The following is a 27454-nucleotide window of genomic DNA, read 5'->3' as shown; positions in this document are numbered from 1 at the left end:
ACTCTCTTGTGTTACTTAAAACGTCATGTTTAAACGTGAATGGCAAAGGAAAATGTATTCAGGTTTTGAAACGCGTGTATCTTCTCCCTCCCAGTCTTCCCAGCCTGGAGGAAACCGCACGAACATGTCAGACCTGCCGTCCTTCACTCCCAGCGTCTTCCCTCCCAGCGCCTTCAACTACGAGCGGCCGAGGCATTTCATCCAATCACAGGCGGCCTTTCAAGCCCCCAGCTACGAGAGCGTTCTGAAAGAGGCCCATGAGAACCAAAACAACTCTCAACAGAACCTCATCAGCTCCCAACATGTTACAGAGACACAGAGCCAAGCCAAAGTGATGTCTGCCCAAAGTCAGTCTTTCTCTCAAACTCAGTCGGTGTCCAAGTCCATGTCGCAGACGCAGGCACCGTTTCAGTCACTGAGCCTCAGTCAGAACCAAGCCCAGTCTGTGGCGCAGACCCAGGCCCAAACCCAGGTTCATAGCCATGCCCAGGCTCAGTTACAATCCAAAACCGAGGCCCATACCCAGGCTGTGATGCAAACCCACGCCCACGCCCAGGCCCAGGCCCAGGCCCAGGCCCAGGTTCAGGTTCATAGCCAGGCCCAGGTTCATAGCCATGCTCAGGTTCATAGCCATGCCCAGGCTCAGTTACAAACCCAAACCGAGGCCCATTCCCATTCCCAGGCCCTGATGCAAACACAAACCCACACCCAGGCCCAGGCCCAGGTTCACACTCAGGTTCATTCTCAGTCCCAGGCTCAGGCCCAGGTCCAGATCCAGATCCAGTCCCAGGCCAATGGCACCAGCAAGTCCTCTCCATCCTCTTCAAGTCTCAGCTCTCCTATCTCCACCCCCGCCTCCTCCTCTGCTCCTTTCCCACCCCCGCCATCCTCCCCTTTCCCCGCCTCCTCCGCCCCTTTCCCCCCCCCACCATCCTCCCCTTTCCCTCCCTCTCTCCCCCGCACCACCATGCGTTCCACCATCACCCTCACCCCCAGCATCCCCAGTGCCACGGGCCTGGGCAGCGCCTCCCTGCCCGCCAACCAGGACTCCATGTCGGCCCCGGCGGCGTTCCTCTGCTCCGTGCTGCCCTCCCCCTCTGCCTTCTCCCCTTTCTCCTCCTCCAAGCTGTCCCCCAACTCCAGCCTCTCCCACCCCTCCATCTCCCCCTCCCGCTCGCCACTCTCCCCCTTTCCATCTCCCCTCCCTCACCAGCATCTCCCAGTGTCACCTTCCCTCCCTCGCTCCCCTCTCTCTCCCTCCTCCCCCTCATCTTTCCCGCAACCCAACACTCCCAACGGTCAGAGCAGAGTCCCCCCCGCTGTGGTCTCCCTGCCCGCCAGCTACAAGGCAGCACCAAGCATGTGAGTCCAAAGATAAAGTACATCATATATTTGGCATGCAAATGTTAACAGACGATTGAAACGTTGCTCGGAGGACAGAGCTGCACATTTCATCAAAATGCAGGCTCAACGTTTGTCACAGGGGAACTATGTTTGTTGTGGTGCAGCAGAGATGTCCCGGCTTACTAAACGTATTGGACAGACATAATCAAATGAATATTAACATAGAATATTTTATATACATAATTAGTTATATACGTTGATTTCTAATTTAAATACTACAAGGTTGAGAGTGAATTTTAATATGTGCCATTGTGCAGGGTTATAGAGAGAACTCTGAAGCTGTGAGTTCTCTGCAGCCCAGTGCTGACGTGGTATTGCTGTTCAAAGGGAATCCTTTGCTGTATCCATCCTTTTTTATTCCTTATCAAAACTAATATATTTAGCTATATTTAAAAGCATGGAGCAATCATTGCTATCTATATTTACGGCCTGCATGAAATAGCATCTTCTAGTAAAAACTGTCCAACCGAATGTTTGAGCATTCTTTCATAAGTGATGCACAGCAACAGGAGATATTCTGTCGTAGCTTGTCTTCTCTTCTTCATCACTGCTTACATGTTGTCCCTCCCTCTTTGTGTCCCTATTGCTGTCCCCCAGCCTTCCAAAGCCCTTCCTGAAGAAGGCTGTGCCTCCGCGGCCCTCTTCCTCTCGCTCCACTGATGATGACATCCAGGGCTCCAAAGACGCCCTCATCCAGGATCTGGAGAATAAGCTACGCTCCAAGGAGGCCAGGAGGAGAGGCAGCCAGGTGTGTGTGTGTGTGTGTGTGTGTGTGTGTGTGTGTGTGTGTGTGTGTGTGTGTGTGTGTGTGTGTGTGTGTGTGTGTGTGTGTGTGTGTGTGTGTGTGTGTGTGTGTGTGTGTGTGTGTGTGTGTGTGTGTGTGTGTGTGTGTGTGTGTGTGTGTGTGTGTGTGTGTGTGTGTGTGTGTGTGTGTGTGTGTGTGTGTGTGTGTGTGTGTGTGTGTGTGTGTGTGTGTGTGTGTGTGTGTGTGTGTGTGTGTGTGTGTGTGTGTGTGTGTGTGTGTGTGTGTGTGTGTGTGTGTGTGTGTGTGTGTGTGTGTGTGTGTGTGTGTGTGTGTGTGTGTGTGTGTGTGTCCTGCAAACTGAGTTAGAAGTGCAAGTTTTAAATAAACATTCCCCCCTCGACGCAGACCACCCCAGCCCTTCACGCTTACACAGTGTGTGTGTGCTTGAAACATAACATAACGTATACTTTCAATAGTTTACCAATAAAACAAATGTAACAGAATAAAGCTTTCTTTTCGAACAGAAACTGTCCTATGAGGAGCGTATGGCTCGGAGGCTGCTGGGTCCAGACAACGCCAACTACATGTTTGACCAAGACGGTCTCTCAGACTCACAAGTCGACCAGGTACGACCACAAACTGTCAAGGAGTTAGTGAACACCATGCTATAACAGAACGATGTGTGTTGCACTGCTGCACACACATGCATGCTGGCTCTGGTCCGAAACCCATTAGTGTTCTCTTTGCTATTACATAAAGAACACACATCGTTACCAGCATTGTGGTTCAATGGCTGCACAGTTCCCCTCTCAGGGCCTCCCGATGTATAACAAGCCTGGCAGCATTGTGTGTGTGTGTGTGTGTGTGTGTGCACGTGCGCGCGTGTGCACGTGCGTGATTGTTCTGTCAAAAAGCTCTGTTGCTCACAGGGCTTTGCACCATCTATTCTCTCCCTCTCCCTTTACACACTGCACATACACACATTAGTCAGCGGCTATTTCTTGCCTACTTTCTCCGAACGAGCCCATTTCGCTGGTGACAACAGGGCTATTGTGTCAGAATACACACACACACACACACAGTTACCCTCCTGGAGTTTTGTCATACTAAAACGCTTCTTTTTGTAAGTTACGAGCTGTGAATATTACCTTTGCTTGTATTGGTTTGTTTTATTTTACAGCCAGAAGTACCAGAAGGAAGACACACAGGAGGATTATGGTAAACAACATACATTGTATCAATGATGAACCTGATGATTAACTCAGGAATTCACCTGTGTTTTACACCCTGAAAAGTGATTTCAATTCAACTTTCAAAGCTCTTGTATGTTATCATGTGAAATAAATCTTCTATTGGGCTGAGATAGGTACATTTTTTTTTTTTAATTGAGCTTTTAAATGACTATCTTACTTCCCCAATATGTGTGACGAGCAATTGTTGCCCCAAGTTGCAAACAAAGCACTTTGTGTTGTGCCATAAATACTCCTAGTGTGCTATAACTCCACTGTCTTTCAGGAGAGAATGAACTCAACCTGTCGTCGTGATATAAAAGGACAGCAACACATATAGTGTTAATATGGTTTATTTGGAGAATGTTTTTATTGACGGACAGATACAATCATACAGTTTTACACTACGGTGTGTTTCCTTCCTTTTTCCACTGTGTCCCCTTCAGAACTCCCCCCACCCCTAGCTTGAAAAACCATAAAGATACAAGTTTTAACCCATAATGCCATTGATTAGGAAAGGAAAACGAAATAAATGGGAAAACAAAATTGTGAAAATGTATTGAAAATAAATGTCATTAAGTAACAGTGCAACACAATGACTACAAACACTATAACAATACAAATACAGAGCCCCTAAAAGTTCTCAAAGTTAGAAAAAGCTCCCGGTTCTCAAGCCAAATCGAGGTACAATTCGGAGACAAGCTTATAAAGATCCCACCCACCTGTCTTCTGAAAACCCAAACAGTGTTGGTGCTGCGCTTCAAATGCTTCACAACTATAACTTTTGATGAGGTTCAAAGACAAAAGTTCAGGAGTCCTTTTAGTTTGGGACAAAAACAGGAAATATGAGCTAGGGTTCAATACGGTTTATTGTGTGTGCTGTCACTCTCCAAATGGAGTCATTGAAAGTGAGGTTATGAATGAGTAATGTCTGTCTCCCTGCAGGGGGAGGCGCCACACAGGGACGGATGAGAGGGGGAATGAGGGCTCAGCTATCCAGGAGAAGTCGTACGCCCCTCGCTTCCTGCAGATCCCTCCTGACCTCACTGTGGAGGAGGGGCGCTTCTGTAGGATCGACTTCAAGGTGAATCCCCCTCACATCAAGGGCTTCACATTTACACGTGTATTAAAGGTCTCCTATTATACTATTTTTAGGCATATATTATAGCTCTCAGATTTATGAAAATATATTAAAAACAAGTCTATGAAGTGTTTTGCTCAAAATACCAAACAAATCACCCATTGTAGCATGCCTCATACCCCTCTATTTCAGCCCTGTTACAAATGTGCTGATTCTGGGTCTGTAGCTTTAAATGTTGCTGAGCTGCTGGCCACGCCCCTTTGGCGCATGCATGAACATTCGACACATTCTCAGCTAAATGCTACCGTCATTAAACGCCATATTATGTTCCAAACCACATCAAGGATTATTTCTGAAACAGCATGGCGCTCAAATGCTTTCTCTCTCTTGCGGGTTTACCACAAGGTGAGTTACTATGTGTATACTCTCTCCAGTACAGCATTAGCTCTGAGTGTTAGCGATGCTTGCTAATTTGAAAATAAAGACCTATTACTCCCAAAACACGTCGCGCATTGTTTCTGAAAGCGACGTCTCTGATAGGGCCGTGGGCGTAAAGCCAGCCCACGTTTTAGTAATGTCGTCATGACTGCAGAAGATCTGGATCAGCTCCGTTGTACCCCCGTTTTTAGCGATGTGGGTAAGGAGGAAAAGAGAGAGGGTTGTATTTGCTGACACTTTGTGAGTCTCCTTACACACGGGGGCACACATTTATGTAAAAAGGCATCAAAAAGCGCATTTTGCCTGATAGTTGATACACTTGTATTACAAGGTCAGGGCCTCCCTAAATAATACAAGAATCTCTTAGTGGTTTGGTCAAGTAGAGGGGTGTAAAAGGGGGATTCTGTCTTTCTCCCCCCAGGTGGGAGGCCTCCCTACTCCAGACGTGTGCTGGTACCTGGACGGTAAAGCCATTCGCCCGGACGACTACCACAAGATGTTGGTGTGTGAGAAAGGGATGCACTCCTTCATCATAGAGATCGTCACCGTGCACCACGCCGGGGTGTACGAGTGTGAGGCCAGGAACCGAGCGGGGGAGAGCAGATTCACCATGAGGCTCGACGTGTTAGGTAATACATGCCATTACAGAACTCTCTCCTGTGTGTTAAGCCTGTACACGCTGTCTTTTTAAATAGTGTCACCATGTGCTCCTCTCTGCAGCCCAGGAGGCTCTCCGCCCCCCCACCTTCGTCCAGAAGATGTTGAACTCCAGAGTTCTGGAGGGAGACACGGTGAGGTTAGAGTGCAAAGTGGATGCTTCCCCCCCTCCACAGCTCCACTGGAAGAAAGATAAAGACATGCTGCGGATCGACCCAAACAGAATGAGGTGGGTGTGATAAAGTGCTTCATTACACCCAAGCTCCTCTACATCCAGCGTAATAGAGGATATTAAGAAGTACACCCTTAAAGGGGCCATATTTAGCTTTTGGGGGTTTTCCCTTTCCTGTAGTGTGTACAGCGTCTTCAAAGGCTAAAATCCCTGTGTTCCCTCCAGAGGGAGTTTCTCTCCCACACACCCCCCCCCCCCTTCCCTCAAACACCTCTATTGGACTGCGTTATTTACTTCTGTAACATAGTGACATCACTATGTAACACTCGCACTTCTAGTGGCCAGCGCTCCAACACTTTGTACGTGCTGGGCTTATTTAAATGAAATGCACAATGAGGTTCAATATTGTCAGAATAAAGAGGTGTGTCACCGGGCGAAGGTCTGATTCTTAATGACAGGTTACAACTATATCCGTCATAGAAGGTTGCACCAATACACCGTTTATTCTGCGATGAATTCCGACAGCACACACATTATTATAATTGTTTTGAATTGTGTCTTTTGAATGCTCAGCCTGCAACAGGGTGCTTTGGCCATCATGTGTTGATAACAGAGTTGAAATATACATCTGATTGGCTGTCTTTGTTCCTCCAGTCTGTATGAGGACGGGTCGGGTCGGCAGTGCTTGTTGATAGAGAGGCTGATGAAGTCTGACGCCGGCTGGTACACCGTCTCTGCCATCAACGAAGCCGGCATGTCCACATGCAACGCCAGGCTGGACATCGGCAGTAAGTCCTCCCTGTGTTCCTCTTTCTGTGCAAACTTGCTCCGAAAGGCCCATCTCAGCTGTCTGTTGTAGGAGATAGCCCGTGCGCTACCATAGTAGTCAGGGCTGTAAACCCAAACAGCAGATGGTGGATGTTGTGCGCTCTATGCTACACTGAATCCTGCTGTGCTGCCTGCATCACGTCACACAAATGCTGTGTTATGTGATCGAGCTGTAACTCGATGAATGTTAAAAGCAATCGAGCTGTTAAGCTTTCCTCAATAATACTGCAGAGTGCATAAGAGAGAGAAAATTACAACACAGCTATTAGGTTTCTCCTCGATCACATAACACACCATCTGCTCTGCGGAGGAGCTCACAAAGGCTGTAAAGAAAGCTACCTGACCCTCTTTTACACATGCGCTGGACTGTGTAGGGTGGTGCGGGAATCAGTCCTTAAAGTTGGAAATTAGTTAACATTTAACCACTTCCAGTTCCCTTGTCTCAAAGTCAACGTTTTTTTTGTTTTTGATTAGATTCCCGAAATAAGGTTTGTTTTAAACAAGCTTACGAAATATATATGTTTTGTCCTACGACATAGAATGTGTCAGTAAATATCCACTGGGGAATGTCTGAAGCTTCTGTGTGTCATGAAAAAGGGCGTTTCTAAAGATAGGACTTCTAAACATCAACACGGCGAACATGAGCTGCCTTTAGCTTAGCAGTGGTGACGTGAAGTCATGTGACCCTCATGTAGTTTGTTTATTGCATCACATGAGCTCTTTCCTTCTAGGGATTGAATTTAGGCTACAAAAATGTAAAAAGTCGTCTTAATATGTGGAGATTATCCTGCTGAAAGATTCTGCAATATTTCAAAATCCACTGCTTTTTGTCGAGGGAGCCCAAACAATGCTAACTACCGGGATGGCCTACAACAATGCGTCATCCCTGCCCCACACAGACAATGGACTACTTGATCAGAACCAGGACTCAGACACTTTAGAGGAACAGGATTCATTGACAATGCAAGGCAATGGTTTAGAAAACCTTAACGACCCGTGACACACGGTCTAATGTCGCACTTCTGCTTACATCTCTCTGTTGTTAAAACAGAACACAATAAAAAACAAGGTTTTGAGAAATCATTACACTTCCAAAATATATAGAATGTTCCTCAAGCATTCGTAGAAGAAGCAGCAAGATGAATGAAAACAGTGTCAGTTTATTCTGTGGGTGTATTAGCACAGGTGACACACACTCTGTTCAATCTTGTACAATAATAACATTTATTATATATAATTATACTTACTGTGCCTTGTTCTGTGTATATTTTGTGTTATATTATTTCGGTTATTTTACATTTTGAACCTTGATGAAGGGTTAATTAATTAATGTAGTTGATACTACAGCTGATTGTTAGCTGACCACATACACACAGGTCCAGATGCATGACACTGGTCAAACACTCGTGAACTGTTTGTGAGTTGGAAAGCAGAAGGTTTAACACAGGCAGTGAAGGTCCCCTCTCTGTCTCTGAGCCTCGTCCTGCTGTCCTGTGCTGTGGTGGCGGGGCAGAGGAGTTATTTTCAGACAGCAGGCATGAGAGGAATGTTTACCCACTCCTCCACCACTCTAATCTGGAGCTGTTGTTTGAGACGCCAGCAGTTTGTAATACAACCTCAGTCAGTTACACGTGGAGGGAGTTTCTTTACATTGAATACAGACATCTGTTGGACAAGAGCGTCAAATGGTTAGAATTTGGTGGGAAAAGGTCTAAGGTGTCCTGATGTGTCCTCACATTTGTCTTGGAATGACATTTTACGACAGACCATACTCTGATATTCTACACCAGGGTTTTCACCAATATCAGATATTTCCCACATTGCTTAAAGAAAGAAAACAGTGGGGTCGTCAGGGCTGACGCATAGTAACAGATTTACTTTCACACTTAATGACCGCCGAAACTCAATGAACATAACTTGTATATCTTTATCTTGAACATTTTATTTGACAAATCGTTGTATTGCGGGAAGAAACCGGAGTAAACCCTGACGTCGGCACAGGAAGCAGACGAGATGATCTCTCTAGAGATAAGGATTGTGGTCATCCTGCCTGCGCTGTGTTACTGTTGACGTGGTCCAGACGACCCCTGGTCTTTCACAGATCTCAGGAGTCAAAAACCTTCGTCATCCATTTCAAGAGCCAAATTATCTTCAGTTCTCTCCTCTTCTTCAAAACAGACCTTTCAAACATATAGTCTTTAAAAAACTCTGAATGAGGAAGTTTCACTTAAAACGTTTTTCTACATATATTCCAATAATACAATTATTTACTTCTAGTTTTTGTTATTTAAAGGGGACCTATCATGCAAAATGCACTTTTGTACGTCTTTTATACATGAATATGTGTCCCCGGTGTGTCAGGGAACTCACCAAGTGTCATAAAACACAACCCTCTCTCTTTTCCTCCATGCCCAAATCTCTAAAAACGGGGCTGCAACGGATCTGATACCAGAGGTCGCGTTAACCGAATATTTTCCGTCTATGACGGATTTTTTTTTAACAATGACGGACAAATCTGGAAGCACTCCGTCATTTTGACAGATTAGAACAAACTCGGAACAGCACCAAAGTTCCCGCAGCGAGGCTCCGGTGTTATGCCGTGTTATGCATGCCCTCCAAAAAGGAAATTATACCGTTTCCAAACCTAACGGTGCCGTACAAATCATTGAAATGTCTGTGAGTTTTGGCTTTACGCTGTGCACGCTCCCTCGAGGTGCAGCAGCCATGCATAACACGGCGCATGTGAACTGCCCCCCCCCCCCCCGTTGACAGTTCACGAGCATGCTCCCCCCCCAGAGTTGTGTAAAGGCCGACGTGTAATTCTGGATTTTGGCGGAAGTTTTACGATCCTGTCCGTCAAAATGACGGGCAGCGAAAAAGTCTAGCGCAACCTCTGTCTGATACAGATATTTTTAATTGTTCTGACGTCACAAAAGGGGTGCTCCGCTATATGGGCAACTCTCCACCTATCAGGGGAATGTGGGGTTGGGCCACGGCCGGCCATTGCCGCTCGAAAGCGCTGGAGACGCTGTAGTACATATGCCAGGCCTGTAAGTCGCGCTGTCGCCACAAAAGCAGCGAAGAAGACTTCCCGCGCATGGTTGCTATGGTTGCCTTTCTGTTTATTCTCCGCTGTGGCTCTTTTTCTCCCTCCCCTGAGGCAAGCGTTTGCTCCTGTAATTCAATGCAATCCCTCCCCGTCGAGGCAAGCATTGTAACTCTCTCCGGTAGTCCACCAGCAGATGACAAACACCCACCTCCCGCCTCTTCCAAGGAACGAGGGGACCGTACGGCAGAGTTTCAGTTAGATGTTTTTTCGCGGGTCAACATATCCGTTAAAGTTTAAATCTTCCGGACAAAATTAGAAAAGTGCCGGTCAAAGGTCTTCTTTGTTATTTATTGAGCTTTAAAACAAATGAATAACGACTATATATAATCATATAACTTATATGATTATATAGAGTCATTATTCATTATTCATGATATAAGAATAAAACATGGAGGACGGAGATCTCTTTTCCTCCCCCTCTTCTGAAAGCCCAGCAGCTGATCTCAAAGCACCTCTCCTGCAGGGGGGCGTGGTCAGCTGCAGCTCATTTGCATTAAAGCTACATCACAGAATCAGCCCCTGTAAAAACAAGGCTGGAAAGAGCAAATAGAGCGAAATGAGGCATGGCTAAAATGCAGGATCTGTTTGGTATTTTGAAAAAAAAACTATATTTATATACTTTATATAGGTATGGCCCTACAATATATTGTTCAAATATAGCATGATAGGTCCACTTTAAGATGTTTTCTCTTACCTACCTGACCTTTTTTTTTACCTTGTTTTAAAAGAAGGAAGTTCTTTACACTCATTTATAAGCTAAAGTGGAATGCAGTTCCATTCTTAACTATATCATCTTTCTACGACATTCTAGTACATTTTTCGTTGCATATAAGTATCTTTTTGATGACTTGAATCACTTTTTATACTTTTTTTTATATGAGTTACTATAGTATATTTGTGTTGACCTTTTTATGATATTCTGACTATAGTATAGTATAAGTACTTTCATTCTTTAACAACGTACAATCCTATGACGTTTTCCATGACATGACGTTTTGTATTGATGCCATTGTTTTACATTTAAATTACAGACAATACTGCAGTCCTGGTAGTAATTACAGTCACTTCTCTGCCTTGTGTTTGTCAACAACATAGCATTTCAAACAGATTTCATGTCTCATTGAATTCATCCCTCCCCTTTTTTTGTGCCTCCCCTCCCCCTCAGCTCGCACAGCCCCGAAGACAGCGCCCCCTGGCTCCAAGACGCTGAAGCTGCTGTCCTCGCTAAAACACGTGCCCTCTCTGACCGTGGAGACCCCCACCCAGCACACCGCCCCTCTGTACGAGAGTGAAGAGCTGTAGAGCCTCACACAACCCTGTCACATCCTCACATAACATCACACAGTGTCAAAACTGGGCCTGGCAAAGGTTTTACTAAGTAAGCTTTGGTTCAGATTTACAGCAGTGCAGCAGACCAGGACACAAAATCACTGCCATTTTGACTGATAAACTCTACAAGTTCACTCTAAATTTCTTGGAAAAATGAGGTAGCATGTTTGCCAATTTTTTAAGATTAAAGCAAAATTACAGTGAAAATCTATGTACTAAATAGTGAAATATCATGGTACAAAATGTGCCTTCAAAACCACAACTCTAACCAAAAGAAGCAGTTGGTAGCTACTTTGATTGAAATGTTTCCATAGTGTTTTGCCTGCTGCGTTAAAATAAGCCCACCTCATGCTGCCCACCTGCTGCTGTTTCTCCCAGTGTGCCTGTCCTTTCTCTGCAGACCTGATGTTTGATACATGCCTCAAAGCCTCTCCTGCTGGCTGTCATGCTCTCAGCCCATGGTGCCTTCAGGTCATGGCTGTATTAATAGACTTGGATAACGTGCTGCAGACTGCACTTTAATCCTGACAACTGTCAGCTTGTGCCTCGATTTTGTATTCGAGCCTTCCAAAGTCCCTGAATCACGGCTTCTGAGGATGTGCGTCCGTAAAGCTCCATTAATGCGAGGAGATCCGAGAGCTCTGCTGAGGTATAAATGCGGTCTAATGTGTTGTTTAACGATATACAGTGTGAATTAAGCTATTTATTTGAAGGTTATTAGTTATCAGTGTTGCCCCCTCTCTTGGCCTGAGGTGTGTCATGGCTGCCATGCTGATACCCAGCCTGAACATAAAACCTGATCTGCACTCAAAAAGACACTCGCAACTAACTTAATCAAGTTTACATTTGATCCCATCTGCAGTGCGGATTACACGTTTTTACATTTCACTCAAAAGGAGAATATCAGTATTTTTTCTCCTTCGATGCAATAATCCTGTTCAGTAGGTATCAGTATGTCAGCCAAACTCAAAATGTCAGACCGGTGCTTTACATATAAAGAAGCTTGACCTGTCTGCATACAGTTGTTGTTACTGCCAGCCATTAAGTAATTTCACAAAGGAAATGTATACTTGGCTGGATATGCATGCAAAGAAGAATATCTGATATTTAACCCTGCATGGCCACAAACTGCCCTGAAATAAAGTATTTTTACAACGTATCAAACAGGGTTGAACATTGGATTTGCTTAAAGAAGAATAGTTCTGTGAGATTTTAAACTGCAGGTAGTAGTGTGTATTGTTTGTTGTGTAAGTTCTACATATCACTGGATGAATGAGGAATAAAGTTTATGTGACCTTGGCCGCCTGTTGTTTATTTTTATTTATTTTTTATAATTCAGCCCTTTGACTTCTGAGAGAATAGGGTTCAACAAGTAAAAGTAACTTTCATTATTAATGACAAGTGGCCATCTTGTGGACGTGTCCAAATCCTGTAGATGAAAACCTGCTTTCATTTTACTCATCGTGATGATTTAAGTTCATAATAGTTATTTGATTGAGTTGAACTAACTATTTTGTATTAATTTTATAACCAACGTTATTTTATAAGTTCATAATAGTTATTTAATTAAAGTGAACTAACTATTTATAATGAATTAATAGTGGTTTAATGAGGTCGAATTGACTGATATGTAGAACATATCAGGAAAGAAACGACATAGTATGTCAAAAACATCCTTAAAAAACGACACAGTATAGTATGTAGAAAATATCACAGAAAATACATAGTATACTATGTCAAAAATATCAGAAAAAAAGAATGTCGAAAATATGCAAAAAAACGACAGTTTGTGCAGACTCAATACACTGATCAGGAAAGCTGGGGTTGTCATCGGCATCAAGCTGGACCCCTTTGAAGCTGTGGTGGAGAGGACACTTAACAGGCTGCTGTGCATCATGGATAACCCCACCCCCCCTCTCCACCTGCAGCTGGGCAGACAGGAGCTCCTTCTCCGCTGTCACAAGGACTGATGCAGGAACTCATTCCTGCCCACTGCAATAACTCTGACAGAGAACTCTCTGCTACATATTTTCTCTTGGAATAACCACATTGTACATTTATATAATCTGTTCAATATTTAATATTCCACCTGTCACATACTTATGTATATATAATACCTTGCTTTATATCTTGTTATTGTTCATTTCTAAATTCAACATGTATATTTTCTACTTTCTTGTTTATTTCTTGTCTTTTAATTTTTGTTGTACAATGCCATGTCTTTTTATGCAGCTGCAACACATACATTTCCCAAATTAGGATCAATAAAGTACTATCTTATCTTATATCAAAAATATATGAAAAAAAGAATGTTGAAAATATCCGAAAGAAAACGACAAAAAGACACGTATGTCGCAAACAAATAAAAAACTATATAGGGTAGTCAAGCATGTTGAACACATGAATAAAACATTTGAAAGTAAAGTGTATTGAAAACTGAAAAAAAACAAAGTATCATATGTCCAAATATTTGAAATATATGTGGAAATATCTGAAAAAACTAGCATAGTATTTGGCCATTTTCAAATCCTGCTGATAAAGACCCACCTTGAAAGGACTTCAGATCACACACATTACATATCATGTAGCTGACGCTTTGGATTCAATGTTTTCCATTTTCAAATATTTTCAATTTGTAGAATTTTTATTAAAAACAAAAGTAGACAATATCAAAAAATCACATGAAACTGTTTCTGGCTAAAAGAGGTTGTGAGGTGGCAGATAATAGAACGTATTTCAACTTGATTCTTTACAAAAATGTTTAACAACCTAAACAACAATCGCCACAGGTGTCATCTTCTACAATATGAACACACTCACAGTTCATACATGTATTCATGTATATATACAGTAATGGGCAGAGTATCCAGGAGTACGGAGAAAGGAATGTAAATAGCAAAAGCGTCTCGTTGCCTCATTGATCGATGTTCCAGTCCAAATAAAGTAAAAAGGGAAGTGCCCAGCTCCAAACCAATGTTTGACTTCACCTGAATAATTGTAGAATTGTAGAAAAACATTCTGACAACTACATAGGGGCGTCAAATAATAAGTCTTCTTAAGATGTAGTCAGTTTAAACGAGGCTAATGTATCGTGGCAGGCACTCGGACAGTTCCTTGCAATTGAAACAACTCCTCACATCTTTTCCAATGACACCTGGTGTTAGTTTTCTTCAAAGAGTGCCTTCACATGTCCCACTGAATCCTGTCACACAGCACCTGCTTGACATTTCGGATGATACAAACATTGCCTTTTGATGTGACATCTGCTGTTTACAAATATAACTCCGTTGATTAAATAACTTTGGTTCAGATGAGATTTCCCTCCTTCAAAAGTCAAACACATTTCATGAACAAGACAACAAGTAAGAAAAAGTCTATAATCAAAATCTAAAATATGCGTTTTGAATACCAGTGGACGGTGATTCAAATAAGTAATATCATATGGATATGGCCAGGGTTATTAAAGAGTATGTGATCTGGGCTCTTCCTGTTGTAACGGTAAGTGATGGCTCCAACAAGAAATGTGAATACTGCTGTGTGTAGGTGTCGGTGGTGTAAAGGACCAAGATGGCGGCTGATTGAGGACTTTTAAAAAGAGGACCTTCTAAAAGAAAGCAGGAACAGAGCTCGAGTCTTTTCAGTCCTTCCAGAAATGTAGTTTCTGTAAAAGCTGCAGTCATGAAGTGATGTTTGATGTGATGCAACAGAACGCTGCAGGGAAAGCTCCGCCCCTTTCATCCTCAAGTCAAATCTCTACGTCGCTCTCTTTGTCGTTGTCGTGGTCACCGTCGTAGAACTCATTGGCTGCCTCGGGTCTGATGGAGACGCATGATTGACAGTCAGTATATAATTATTTATGAAAACAGTGATGCAGTTATATGTACAGCACTTTGGCTAGACCAAAAATCGTTTATAAATGTGCTATATAAATAAAACTTGATTTGATTTAAAATAGGTATGCAATTAGGTCAGAGTATAGTATGAAATAAAAGTCATAAAAAACTCATAATATATAGCATGCTATTAACAAAATAGTCATACTAAATATGTCAAAAAAGTATAATTTGTTATGAAAAAATTAATATATAGAATTCTGTTAAAAAAAGTCACTTACGTATTTCATAAAAAGGTAATTTAAAAAAAAAGAAATCATAAAGAGTCATAGCATGTGACTAAAGGAGTCAGTTGTATATTATGCTATCAAAAAACACAAAGATATAATTGTGTAGTATGTGATCAAAGTTATTATAATGTTATAGCCCCCTCTCTCGGCCCCTCCAGGCGTACCTGGTGTAGGGTTCCTCCCCCCCCCTCTCGTCGGGGTCGGGCTCGTCGGTGCGTTCGTAGCTCAGTATGTCGGAGGGCACGTCGTGGATCTGGACGCTGGGAGCGTGGTTCAACATCTTCAGGTTCTCAAACACCGTCTGACGGATCTGCTCCAGATACTGAGACAACAAGAACAGACTCTTTTCATTGTGTGCTTGGGAGGAGACTGTAACATCGTTTCTGTCAATGGAGTCTGGAGGCTTTAAAGAGAGCCTAAACAACGGCTTCCTCAGAAAGGGCTGATAATAAACATATTGTACATACAGCGTACACTCAAACTGATATGGATTTGTTTGGGGTGTTTAAAATGTGATGTACATCTTATCTTCCTGCTGGACTCCCGTTTGTTTCTCCAGACTTCATTTGCTTGCACCATTATCTGCTTCTCGTGGAGAGGAACCTCAGATAAGCCCACTTACGACAAAGTGAGTTTAACAATGCCTTATTATATATCGTTATGATTGGACAATTTCTCACCTGCCTGGAGTTCTGGTTCTCTATCCTGGTGCTGACATCTGGATGCAGCGTGAAATCTGGAGCAAAGTACTCAAAATATTCTGCAGGAGGAGGAGGAGGAGGAGGAGGAGGAGGAGGAGGAGGAGGAGGAGAATCCAGAGAACATACAACATAGATTATTGTCTGTCTCTGTGAGAAAGCATTTCTGTTCAATTCTTCCTCTTTCAAAAAGTTTAGAATGTCAGATAACTCCTCTTCCAAAAGATGGCGCCAAAGGTTGGAAATGCTACATTTTGATATCTACGCCACACAAACACAATAGGACTCTGAAACTGAAGTCATTTTGGATAAAGGGAATCGGGGTGCAGATCATAATGATGAAATGAGACGTTGGTATTTGGTGTATCTAAGAAGCACTCACCGCTATACGGCAGCTCGTCACTGATGGGTTCGTCCAATAACAGAGACGTCTCAAAGGTCCTACAGCAGAGCAAAGCAGATTCTTGTTAGGGGCAGATCTGCTGTTCTCAATCAGCTCAGAACCCCCTTAACATGACCTTATGTGCAGAGAACCCACTCACCAGCAGCGAGCCACGTTCCTGACCGTGTACCCCCCCCCTCCCAGGACCAGCAGAGGGATCCTGAAGCTCTTTACGAACTCCACACACTCTCTGGAAGACAGCGGTTACAGAGACAACAGTTAGTTTTCCTACTGGATCCCCGCACAGACAAAAGCGCAGTAGAATTTCTGCCCTTATAACAAAGAAAGGGAAAATATATATATTTTTTCTTTTACACAATACATTATAATGACAGAGTACAACACTGCAGCTCAGAACAACACTTCTTGTAGAGCGATGCCATATGTTCCATGTGCTTTGTTTTTACATTCATATGGGGCGTTGGTGAACTCCAGTTCGAATCCCGCCGCGGCCGCCACTGCGTCAGGCCGCTGTGCCCTTGAGCAAGACACTTTACCCGCATGTGCTCCTGTGGGTAATGTCCGCAGTAATGACTCTTACATGTCTAATATGTGTAATGTGTACTTGTAAAGCGCTTTGAGCACCTGTAAAAGCGCTCTAATAAAATAATGTAATGCATTATTATTATTATTATATATTCTACTAAGGTTTTCGAATGAAGCTTTGAATTCCTGTCGCTATATTTGATGACATTATCAACATAAAACTCTTTGTTCTTTGGACCAAATCCTCAATTAGAATAAAGCGATTCATTGGATTAAATGAGTGGTTGCTTTTTTCTTATCATTTAGCATGTTGGGTTCAGCATGTTGCCCATGGACATTCCAACATGTAGAATTCAGTGCGCATGGATCAAAGCAGCAACTTTCTGATTCATGAACAACTGCTGTGCGGCCCGGGCCGAGTGACTGTCCTCCTCCATTATATATTTCCTCAAATAGACCTCATCAACAATTTACTCATTTCTAGATGGAGCCACAGCATTGGACTTTTTCTGTTTCATTTCTCATTGCACGTTTTTCACTCAACTTCTTATGTTAAAATGTGTATTTCATTCTATTTTTATATATTATTATTTTATAATTCATCTCTAAAATGGAGGGAGCTGCCGTCACAAATCTTATTTCCCCCTGGGACATATTAAGTATTCTGATTTACATTTCACCGTGTTGAACGGTAGACACCAGAAGTTGCTTGACAGTGTTTCCCAATGAGACATTGATGATGTCAAATAAGTCAGTCTCACCCGTGTCCTCGTATACTGAGGTTGAAGCAGCCGAGTCTGTCGCAGCCCAGAGAATCTGCTCCACACTGAAGGAGAAGAACACGCAGATTTACCATCTGATGATGGGAGATGTTTACTTTATCTGGCTCTGATCACACTGAACCGTCTAACACGTTCCCACACACACAGACCAAACTATTAGCTAAGATGCCTCAGAGCCTCCGAGTCCCACACTGACCTGCAGGACGATGCAGGTCGGCTGGTAGAAGTCCACCACCTGTTTAATGACCGGCTGGAACAGCTGCCTGTAGCCTGACACACACACACACACACACACACACACACACACACACACACACACACACACACACACACACACACACACACACACACACACACACACACACACACACACACACACACACACACACACACACACACACACACACACACACACACACACACACACACACACACACACACACACACACACACACACACACACACACACAGTATGAATATGATGTGTTCTTTTACACAGGTTAGACATTTCAATAATAAAAGCTTGAAACAGGAAGTGAGCTCACTCTGGTCGTCGATGCCGTCTCTGAGGGGAACGTTGAGGCAGTAGTAGCGGCCGCTCTCTGCTCCCACCTCGTACATGTCACCTGCAAACACACCAAGACACTGTATGAATACACGTGTGTACAGAGAAAACACAAAGATAATTACAGTATTAAAGCAGATTTCCTCGTTATAATGAAAGATGCACACATGTTTCCCTGTTTGTTCGTTTTTTTATAATTTGCTAAGAAATATACAAACAAAAAATGAAAATGGAATGAACAAATGCACCTGGTATTTGTCTTTGTAGGTAAAGCAAAGCAAAAGTGTATGCAGATGAATGCACTTCTGTACAGAAATGTCAAGGCTGTACTTGAAACATAAACAACTTGGTAAATGGAGTTTAATAATTATAAAATAATTACAGAGCAGGGAAGGGAGGACACATTCTGATTCAAATTCAGAGATTACACGACATTACATTACACTTGTTAGACGCTTTTATCCAAAGCGACTTACATACATTCAATACTGTGGTGAAGTGTCTTGTCCAAGGACACAGCGGAATGTTTGACTGCAGCGGGATTCAAACCCGTGATCCGAAGATCAGCGCACTAACCACTGAGCCACAACCTCCCTTACAGTTCTTTCCTTTAACTGAATCTAGGAGAGGGCATTTAGGCCTCTCTACTTCCTTCTTTTGATTAGTTTAGTTTTTCACCCCCTTTCCCTTGAACTAAATTATACAGGAGAGTGCATTTACGTAGTCACGTTGTGCCTCTCGGCGTATACTCTGACTTTCTGTCTCTTTGGAGAGTGCTAGTACGTTGGATACGTTGGGCCTTTTCACTGTTGTCCCTCTTCACTAGTATCCCATGTCCCCTCTTCATAATTTGGGTCTTCATAATTTCCACCCTATTCTAAGGGGAAGCATGATGGTGCCTTTTCCTTTCAATTTCTGGCTTTGTGTTTCTTCACCTCTTACTCGTTTAATATTTAGGAGAGTGCATTTACGTAGTCACGTTGTGCCTCTCTTCCTCTGTTTCTGGCTGTTCTTTTCATACCCTTGTTTCTCTGAGAAGAGAATAAATACTATTCTAAAAAGGAGCTGACACATGGTGTCTCTTCACTTGTACACTTGAGGGGTCAGAGTTCATATGGTGAGGGATTCCATGAGCGGTATGCGCCAGCCTGTGCCTTTACCTTGGACTTCTAATAGAACTGCTCGGGTCTTGATAGATTGAGTGGGGAAGTTCATGAGATCTTTCTAGAGCAGTGTTTCTCAAACTTTTTCATACCAAGGACCACTTAACCAATAAAAAAACACTCGCGGACCACCTAACTCCACAAATATCCCAAAACACATCGTTTTTCTAGAACAGATTATAAATCGCCTGAAAATGGTACAAACAAGTGGCAACATGTGTGATGAATGTGTTGCCCTGGGCTTTATCATGCAATAGAAAGTGAAACTTAAGCTCGTTCAATTCCCGCGAGAGTGCGGAAAACTTAAATGTATTTATTTCAAATGTGAAATGTTACCAATATACTCACGGACCACTAAGGGGCGCTCACGGACCACCAGTGGTCCGCGGACCACACTTTGAGAAGCACTGTTCTAGAGGGTTATCAAGAATAACTTTTATCCAATGACCTTCCCCCTCTCTGTCTGTGTCTGTGTATTCTCTTGTTCCGATTAACCCAGCCAAATCTTTCTTCTTGTTTTGTATCTATATCTACGCCGGGATCCGGAGTCGAGGCTGATCCTCTTGCTGTAGTCCTGTGTCTTGGATCCTCTATCCTGAGTTCTGGATTAAGTCGTGGACTTCGGGTCGTGGCTGAACCTGTCTCTGCGGTCCTGCCTTGGGTCTCGTCATGCTGCTTCCCTGATGGCTTCCTCAGGATTGTAGCTGACATCCTCGTGGATTCATCTTCTTATTACAGACACATGCATTTCCTAACATTCGGTCTATATGCTGTAAAATGTATTATCTCTTCGATTTACACACGGCATCTATTGCACGTCTGTCCGTCCTGGGAGAGGGATCCCTCCTCTGTTGCTCTCCCTGAGGTTTCTCCCATTTTTTCCCCTTAAACTGGGTTTTCTCTGGAAGTTTTTCCTTGTACGATGTGAGGGTCTAAGGACAGAGGGTGTCGTTTCTCTCATACTGATATTCTGAACAATCTGTGCTGTTGTATTTGCTGTAAAGTGTCTCTACTGTAGGCTATTTTTATTATATGTACAGCACTTTGGCTCGACCAAAAATCGTTTATAAATGTGCTATATAAATAAAACTTGATTTGATTTGACTAGATTAGAGATAAAAAGTCCAGAGAAAGGAAAACAAATATCTCTCTGACATTAAAAATAGTTATAACTATCTGAGAAATTAGCTAAATAAATCAATACTATTGTTATAAATAAAGCAGCTCGCACCTGTTCCGGGAAAGAAGTAGTTCCCGTATTTGTGGAAGGACACAGTCATGACGCGGTCAGTCAGGTAAAAGGCTTCCTGTACGCCGTCACCATGGTGAATGTCTATGTCGATGTACAGAACCCTCGGGTGGTATCTGGAACACACAGAGGTTATAAAGAGAGAGACAGCAAACGCTTGGTAAATGTTCTTCAGAGGAGAACCCTCTTACTTGAGAAGCTCCAGTATACTGATGACGATGTCATTTACGTAACAAAACCCAGACGCCTGCAAACACAGAAAAATCATTTTAGTCCTTCAACCATTCACAGCTCCATGCAATGAGTTAAGCAGAAAGGATTGAGGCCAACATACAGCACTTCGTTCTGACCTCAAATTTCTTGGCATGATGCAACCCTCCAGCCCAGTTGATGGCAATGTCGCAGATCTGGACGAAAAGAGATACTATCAATAGACGTTAACAAAATCCCAAGGACTCTGTAACCGTCAGGGCTGTTTCAGTTGAACTAACAAGTGTAATGCTGTCCACATCTCTACTCATCAGCAGGAGGACAGGAAGTTAACGTGGCTGAAATAATAACAACTACTAAATCAGTGGCTGTGATGCATGTGACAGGGTTAGGGTTAACTGCATAGAGCCCTGGTTTCCACCATGTGTTCGCAAGGGGTCTCCCAGGCTAAGAATGTACATCGGTGAATCTCATAGGTCAAGTCCTGCCTGTTCAAGCTTTATGCATCTAAAGAGAGATAGCAAAAACAACACAATGATTGGCTGAGTTGCTGATAGCGCTGTCCATAGTACTGAGCAGAGTGCAGAGACCAATATCACTCAGGCCATTGCTTCTTAGCATGCTTGCTTTGTGTGGGTGTAAATCAAACTGTTATGTGTTACTGTTATGTTTGTCTAACAAAATGAGAGTTGTTTCTACGAGCCTTTCTGAACATGTTTTCAGTGCAATGATAGTGCAAGTGCCCTGATTAAGACATGTTATTATCGATCATGTAATAAAGCCTTGTTGAAGATATCGACCAGGTGGGGCTAAAGTGGTCCCACACATGATAACAATAGAAATAAACTTGATTGACATTTGAGGCATTTTTGGAACACAGTTACAAAGTCCTATCCAAGCCAAACACATTGGCTTGGAAGCAAATATGGAAAGTGCAACTTATTCTACATGGTGATTCATCCTAGCACACTAAGGACAATGATTGTATAGTATTATCAGGAAAACATTTGTATCAATAGGCTGCTGTTTTCAACACAATAGGCTATATATATATATATATATATATATATTATGATTTATGGGGAGAAACCAAGCAATGCTATGTGGATTCCGACATTGAGCTCCCCTGTAGAGTGCCACAGTGACGCGTCCTAAACTCCTTCCGGTTCCTTCAACAAAAACACAATGCAATTTCTCCATAGGATTTAGGAAAAGAGCAGGAAATAAGGTCTGTGGTTGAGACACATTTAAGAGAAGGATCACGTTTTGTTCAGCCGGATAATATCCACATGTCTATCCTACTTTTATCATTTTCTAATCATAAATCTAGTCGCCAGAAGCAAAATGCTAACCTTATGCTATAAAGGAACTACAGCAGGGTCGCTGCTTCAACGTCACTGACCTTAAAGGTGGGGTGGGTCATTTTGGAGGATCCAGCTCGAGTGCGCTAGAATTTGAAAATACACAACCGGAAAAAATCTGCCACTTCCTTCCAGAGCCCCTCCTCCAACACACGAACGCGCACATGACCAATGAGGGCACGAGATAAGTGTGTGCACAGATGGAAAGCTGACAGGCAGGTAGGCCATCCAGTTATTTTAGCCGGGCCGGCTCAAATGATTGGTCGTGCTTTTTACAGCGCCACGGCTTCCGGAGATTACATTTTTTTATGGATTTTTTGTCAAAGCACTTCAGATATTCATTGCTATCGGGATGTTAAGAACATTCCATGGAATATAACAAGAAGTGTATCTCGAGCCGGTTTCTCAAACTTACCTACCCCAGCTTTAAGATCCATATTCAAAACTACAGATTCAAAATTGTACAAGTTGAAGCTTTTGATTTAACAGTTTGCAAAAGCGCAGACACTTGCTTTCAAACAGAACAGGGGGAAAAACAAACTTAGAGGAGTGTTTACGTGTTCAGCGTAATGACGTACAACGTCCTCGACCATTTCTGTAGTCCTATTCAGCCACTTGTTAACAACCATCGTTTTTCAGACACGTAAACTCTTCAGAAATCACCAGTGGGGTCACTGCTGATGGATTTAATGTCATAGAACAAAACGTGATCCGTCTCTTAAATGTGTTTCAAACACAGACCTTATTTCCAGCTATTTTCCAAAATTGCTTTTTGGAACCGGAAGTGGTCAAATGCTAACTTACTTCCGGCTTTTAGGACGCGTCACTGTGACACTCTATATAGACCCTCCAGAAAAACGCGATTCTGCGATCGCAGAATTTACCGCATAATCAGCAAAATGGCGCAGACTTTTAAAAGACCGCATATTTATCAAAAGGCCGCATAATCCCCGCATTTTTCCACACAAAGTTGAGGGGAAAAAAAGTTAACTCGTCTTGACGTGAAGTAGTGATGATGATGACGTCGCGTCATCATCATCACTACTTCACGGCATCACAGAAGGTAAACAACACCGTAGAGTGAACGTGTGGAACACACACGAGAGAGAGAAAACACCAAGATGAAGAAATCTAATCCATCTAATTTACCGACGAACATTTCTGCTAAAGACCGGGCAAAGCAGTACCCTGATGTCTTGCACGAAAGTGGGGGGAAACTATTCTGCACCCCGTGCAACTGTGTTGGAGCAGACAGGCAGTAAGAGAACATCGACGGTGACGACCCACTTTGATTCATTCAAACATTCGAAAATGCTTTCTGCTGCTGCGGACATAAAGCCAAACAACTCACGTTCACCGAGGCATCGACCTCCAAAACCCTTTCGAGGGCTACAAGAAACGAGATGAGCAGCCTACAAGATTGAAGCTGGTCAGATAACGAACAAGTAAATGAAAACAGAATGAGGCGGAGAAGTGTGTGTGTGTGTGTGTGCGTGTGTGTGTGTGTGTGTGTGTGTGTGTGTGTGTGTGTGTGTGTGTGTGTGTGTGTGTGTGATTAAAATAGCCCAATTGCTTTTAAAATAAATAAACATTGAATGTGTTTAATTGAATAGTAAAGGGGTTTAATGTTAATGGCAGGTTGTGTGTGAGAGAGAATAAATAAGACAGCTCAATATTTCCCAAAAAATATTTCGCAACTTTCTGCATATTTCACCGCATAAAATCACATAAAAACCCCGCATGTTTAATCGCATAATCAAGGATTTTTGCCCGCATTTTTCTGGAGAGTCTATCTATTGCCCGATTGGAATTATTTGTTTTCCCGCCACAGCAACAGTTCAAGTGTGAGTTTGGCACGTGAATCAGACCCCTTAGATGCCCCCCCCCCCCTCTTACCTTGTGGTTGAGCTGTGTGGCCCCCTGTAAGGAGGCTCCTGTGTATCTTGAGCAAAACTCAAAAAGACCTGGAAACACAGGACTGAAACGAAAACACATGGGCGCCAAATATTTAATTAATGGTATAATAACTCAGTCACTGTGGCTATTAGGCGGAGAATCAGACATCTGAGCCCTAACATTTCTGAAGAGTGGGAACTGAGGAAGTAAACACATCATTGCACATTTTGACATATTGAATTGTCCTTGTTGAAAGAAAATGAGACAAACATAACCCAATATGTGATGACTGTGGATAGCGATGTTTATAAATAAGGAGCAACGCTCACCAGTCGTCTCCCACGTTGAAAGTGTTGAGGCTCTTGGTGAAGCCCTGCATGTTGTTGGGGCTGACCTTCTGCAGGAAGTCTATGTAGTCTTCAGAGTGGAACCGACACATGTCGTGCTGAGACGCTTTGTATGGCTTGAACACCTAATAAAAACATATAAAACTGATTAAATATAGTCCGATTTTAGATGTTTTTATTGTGAATGGATAGTGAGCAGATGTTAATTGAGCGAGTAAAGCCTCAGCAGGGTGTGAATATATAACAGCATCTCTGCTCACCATCATTTTCTTGTAGAGTCCATAGTGCAGCACCAGACTGTGGGTCAGAGACAGACGGTGGGGCTTCATGGGGTGGCCGGCACCTGGGGGTGAGAGGCAGTTCAAACATTACAGAACACATACTCATAGGATACATTCATCATTTTGTCTTCTATTAAAGGTTAGCTGAATTTCACAACAACACGTAACGGACCAAAAAAGAAAACTATGATATTTTGTAACGGGACACTCAAAGGACTTGTATCCCCTCCGCTCTGGCAGGAGGATGAGCTCCATCAGGACCAAAACCTCTCGCCGCCTGAACAGTTTCTTCCCCTCTGATACCGGCCTCATCAACAAGGCCCGGCCCCCCCAACAAGGCCCAGCCCCCCCACTGACTGTGACTTTGTATCCACCCCACAAACATTATGCATTACATTAATGCACATCATGTGAACATCTTAATTCCCTTGGTGTGTCAACTCTAACTGCCTTTTGCACATGTATGCACACATGTCTGCACAGCCCTCCACTTTCAAATACAATTCAATGTAGTTTGCCATATATTGTCATAAACTCATCGTCCTAAGTATTTTTGTTTTTTTGCTTTTAAGGTCTTTGTATATTTAAATTTGGTGTAAGTACTTAAGACTTTAGGAAATCATATATATTAATGTAATGCATCTCAATTTGTCAACATAATTTATTTACATTTTCCATTCTTATATATTTTATTAGAGACCTTGATGAATTGTGAATTGTTTCCCTTAAAAATAGTAGTTGTGGTATTTCCATAAGCCACTTTTACATTATTTTGAACAAAAACAATCTTTAAATCTCTAAATGTATAATAGTGTTAATACATCAAATGAATAGCTTAACCAAAACAATTGCAGTTATACAAACAATATTCTCTCGCTCTTTTAAGATAATCAACAACAGGTCATATGTGGGCATACTCCCATGAGCATTATAGGCACATTGTTTACTTCAATACGTTTACCCTTATTGTAAGCTACTATGCAGTTACTACATACTGAGCTGTTTAGTAAACCATTTGCTATATAAGAAACGTAGCAATACATGTGAAATTGAGCTACGTTTAAAGAACCTACACAACAGACCTCTAAATGCACATACGAAGCTGGAAACGCTTCAATTTAAATGTAAAAACACAGCCCTGAAGTTATTAGCATCAGGCTAGCTTGCATTAGCACCGTTTCCCTTTGTAGGCCCGCTCGTTACCATAACCACACTCACCATAATGAAAGTTGCCCACGTCTGGGTCATAAAAATAAGACGTTCTGTTATTCATTCTGAAAGGAATATGTTGTGAATTTTTATGAGAAACTACGAGCGTTCTTGCAGCTACAAAACACACATTTTCCTATCAATTATAAGATAGCCGCCATGGTAAAAACACCGACCACGTCATCAGAGGGCGACAGTACTACTGACGGAGAGGGGAGGGGCGTGTGGGAGGAAAGGATGCGGCTGACAAAATAAAACTGAACTGATGTAAAAATGATTTATACGTTGGGGCTTATAACTTCGAGTATTAAGACTACCATTTCACCTTATTTCAATATTTGTATTATGTTTAAATAACCTTTAAACATTTGTTTGTCATTTTGTTATCATTAATTGTGATTTACCATACTCCAGTTGGACCAACATATTTTAGCTTTTCACCTTCATCAGGGTCGTTAGATTAAGTTGTTTACTTTACTACAAGTGTAACTAAATCCTTTAACAGCTTCGAATTATCATCTAAAAATGTGTTTTAAGATTAACAACTGAATCACACGCTTTAACAGATCAACTACAAATAGCTGGTGACAACCCTAAATCGGTTGGAAGACAGTTTCATTTCAGTCATATTTTTGTTATTATAAATGTAGTGAAGTTAAGTATAATAATTACAATAAGATCAATACTGGTGCATCGCTCGTGAAAAAAACATTTATTTTTTTACCTCAGCTTGGTTTCCAAAACAAAGTGAGATCTGCAACACACCCTTACACAAAACATACAAAGACGGTTTAATTCTGAAATGCTTTTTCAGAAACCAAGATTACATGTTTTCATTGATATCCAAATGTTGCAAAACACAGCTGGTGTATATGATTGACAGCAACAAAATAAACAGCTACAATTAAAGAATGGGAGCTATGCTGTCAGTGTCCATGCTATTATCAAAGGATTAAGTCGTTTAACAGTTGATGATGACAGCATCTAACATCAGGCCGAATAACAGGTCTCTGCAGGTTACATTCAAAACAACTTCAATATGAATTCAATACAAAATGTGTGTTTGTTTTGAACACCTGTATGGAGGTATGGATACGTTTTTTTCTCCAGATTATACTTTGAGAGAATCCAGATTTCACACTGGTGGAAGAAAGGAAGTTGCAGTATTTGTTATGAATGTTATCCTACATCCACACGATTTAACAAAAATGCAGTTAAAGACGAACAAATACTTTAGTTTAATTGTACTCTAACTAAAACGTCTTCTTTAGTTGATCTCACTCTTAACTTCATTCTTTCTCCCTTCCGTCGTTGATTTTTTTCTTCACCCCTCCCCTCTTTCTTTCCACAATAAAGAATAACATCTGTGTGTGTGTGTGTGTGTGTGTGTGTGTGTGTGTGTGTGTGTGTGTGTGTGTGTGTGTGTGTGTGTGTGTGTGTGTGTGTGTGTGTGTGTGTGTGTGTGTGTGTGTGTGTGTGTGTGTGTGTGTGTGTGTGTGTGTGTGTTTTGATGGCAAGAGCAGATGTGCCCAAGAGGCACAACCTTACACACAGCGTCATATCCGCTGCAGCGTCTCTGCTGTATGAATGCGTCTGCGTAAAAGTGTGTGTGTGACAGCTAGTGAACTTCAGAATGATTAATGACTAAAC

The 27454-nt window shown here is 42.4% G+C and overlaps 2 protein-coding genes across 2 annotated transcripts in view; one reads left to right on the top strand and one right to left on the bottom strand.

Annotated features, from left to right (window-relative positions):
• Positions 1-12291, top strand: part of myot (myotilin) — a 39190-nt gene extending 26899 nt beyond the window's left edge. Inside the window, exons 10-18 of the mRNA XM_034093135.1 lie at positions 95-1362; positions 2002-2152; positions 2674-2775; positions 3330-3367; positions 4324-4462; positions 5319-5526; positions 5618-5783; positions 6381-6514; positions 10829-12291. Of these exons, the coding sequence (XP_033949026.1) occupies positions 95-1362; positions 2002-2152; positions 2674-2775; positions 3330-3367; positions 4324-4462; positions 5319-5526; positions 5618-5783; positions 6381-6514; positions 10829-10965 (2343 nt within the window). The 3' untranslated portion in view covers positions 10966-12291. The remainder of the gene's footprint in view (positions 1-94; positions 1363-2001; positions 2153-2673; positions 2776-3329; positions 3368-4323; positions 4463-5318; positions 5527-5617; positions 5784-6380; positions 6515-10828) is intronic.
• A 799-nt stretch (positions 12292-13090) lies between these two features.
• Positions 13091-26009, bottom strand: hdac3 (histone deacetylase 3). The gene is made up of 15 exons (XM_034093192.2): positions 25814-26009; positions 24575-24657; positions 24297-24439; positions 23968-24049; positions 20851-20907; positions 20692-20747; positions 20483-20616; positions 18069-18149; positions 17720-17793; positions 17503-17567; positions 16356-16445; positions 16196-16254; positions 15796-15875; positions 15280-15437; positions 13091-14807 (listed from the first exon to the last, which is right to left on the bottom strand). The coding sequence occupies exons 1-15, from the start codon at positions 25866-25868 to the stop codon at positions 14738-14740; spliced, it is 1287 nt and encodes a 428-aa protein (XP_033949083.1). The 5' UTR covers positions 25869-26009; the 3' UTR covers positions 13091-14737.
• Positions 26010-27454: the final 1445 nt, after the last annotated feature.

Source organism: Pseudochaenichthys georgianus, chromosome 10 (genome assembly GCF_902827115.2).
Source record: "Pseudochaenichthys georgianus chromosome 10, fPseGeo1.2, whole genome shotgun sequence".
Classification (NCBI taxonomy): Eukaryota; Metazoa; Chordata; class Actinopteri; order Perciformes; family Channichthyidae; genus Pseudochaenichthys; species Pseudochaenichthys georgianus.
The sequence above is the reverse complement of the archived record's forward strand: the minus strand, read 5'-3'. Positions and strand labels throughout refer to the sequence as shown.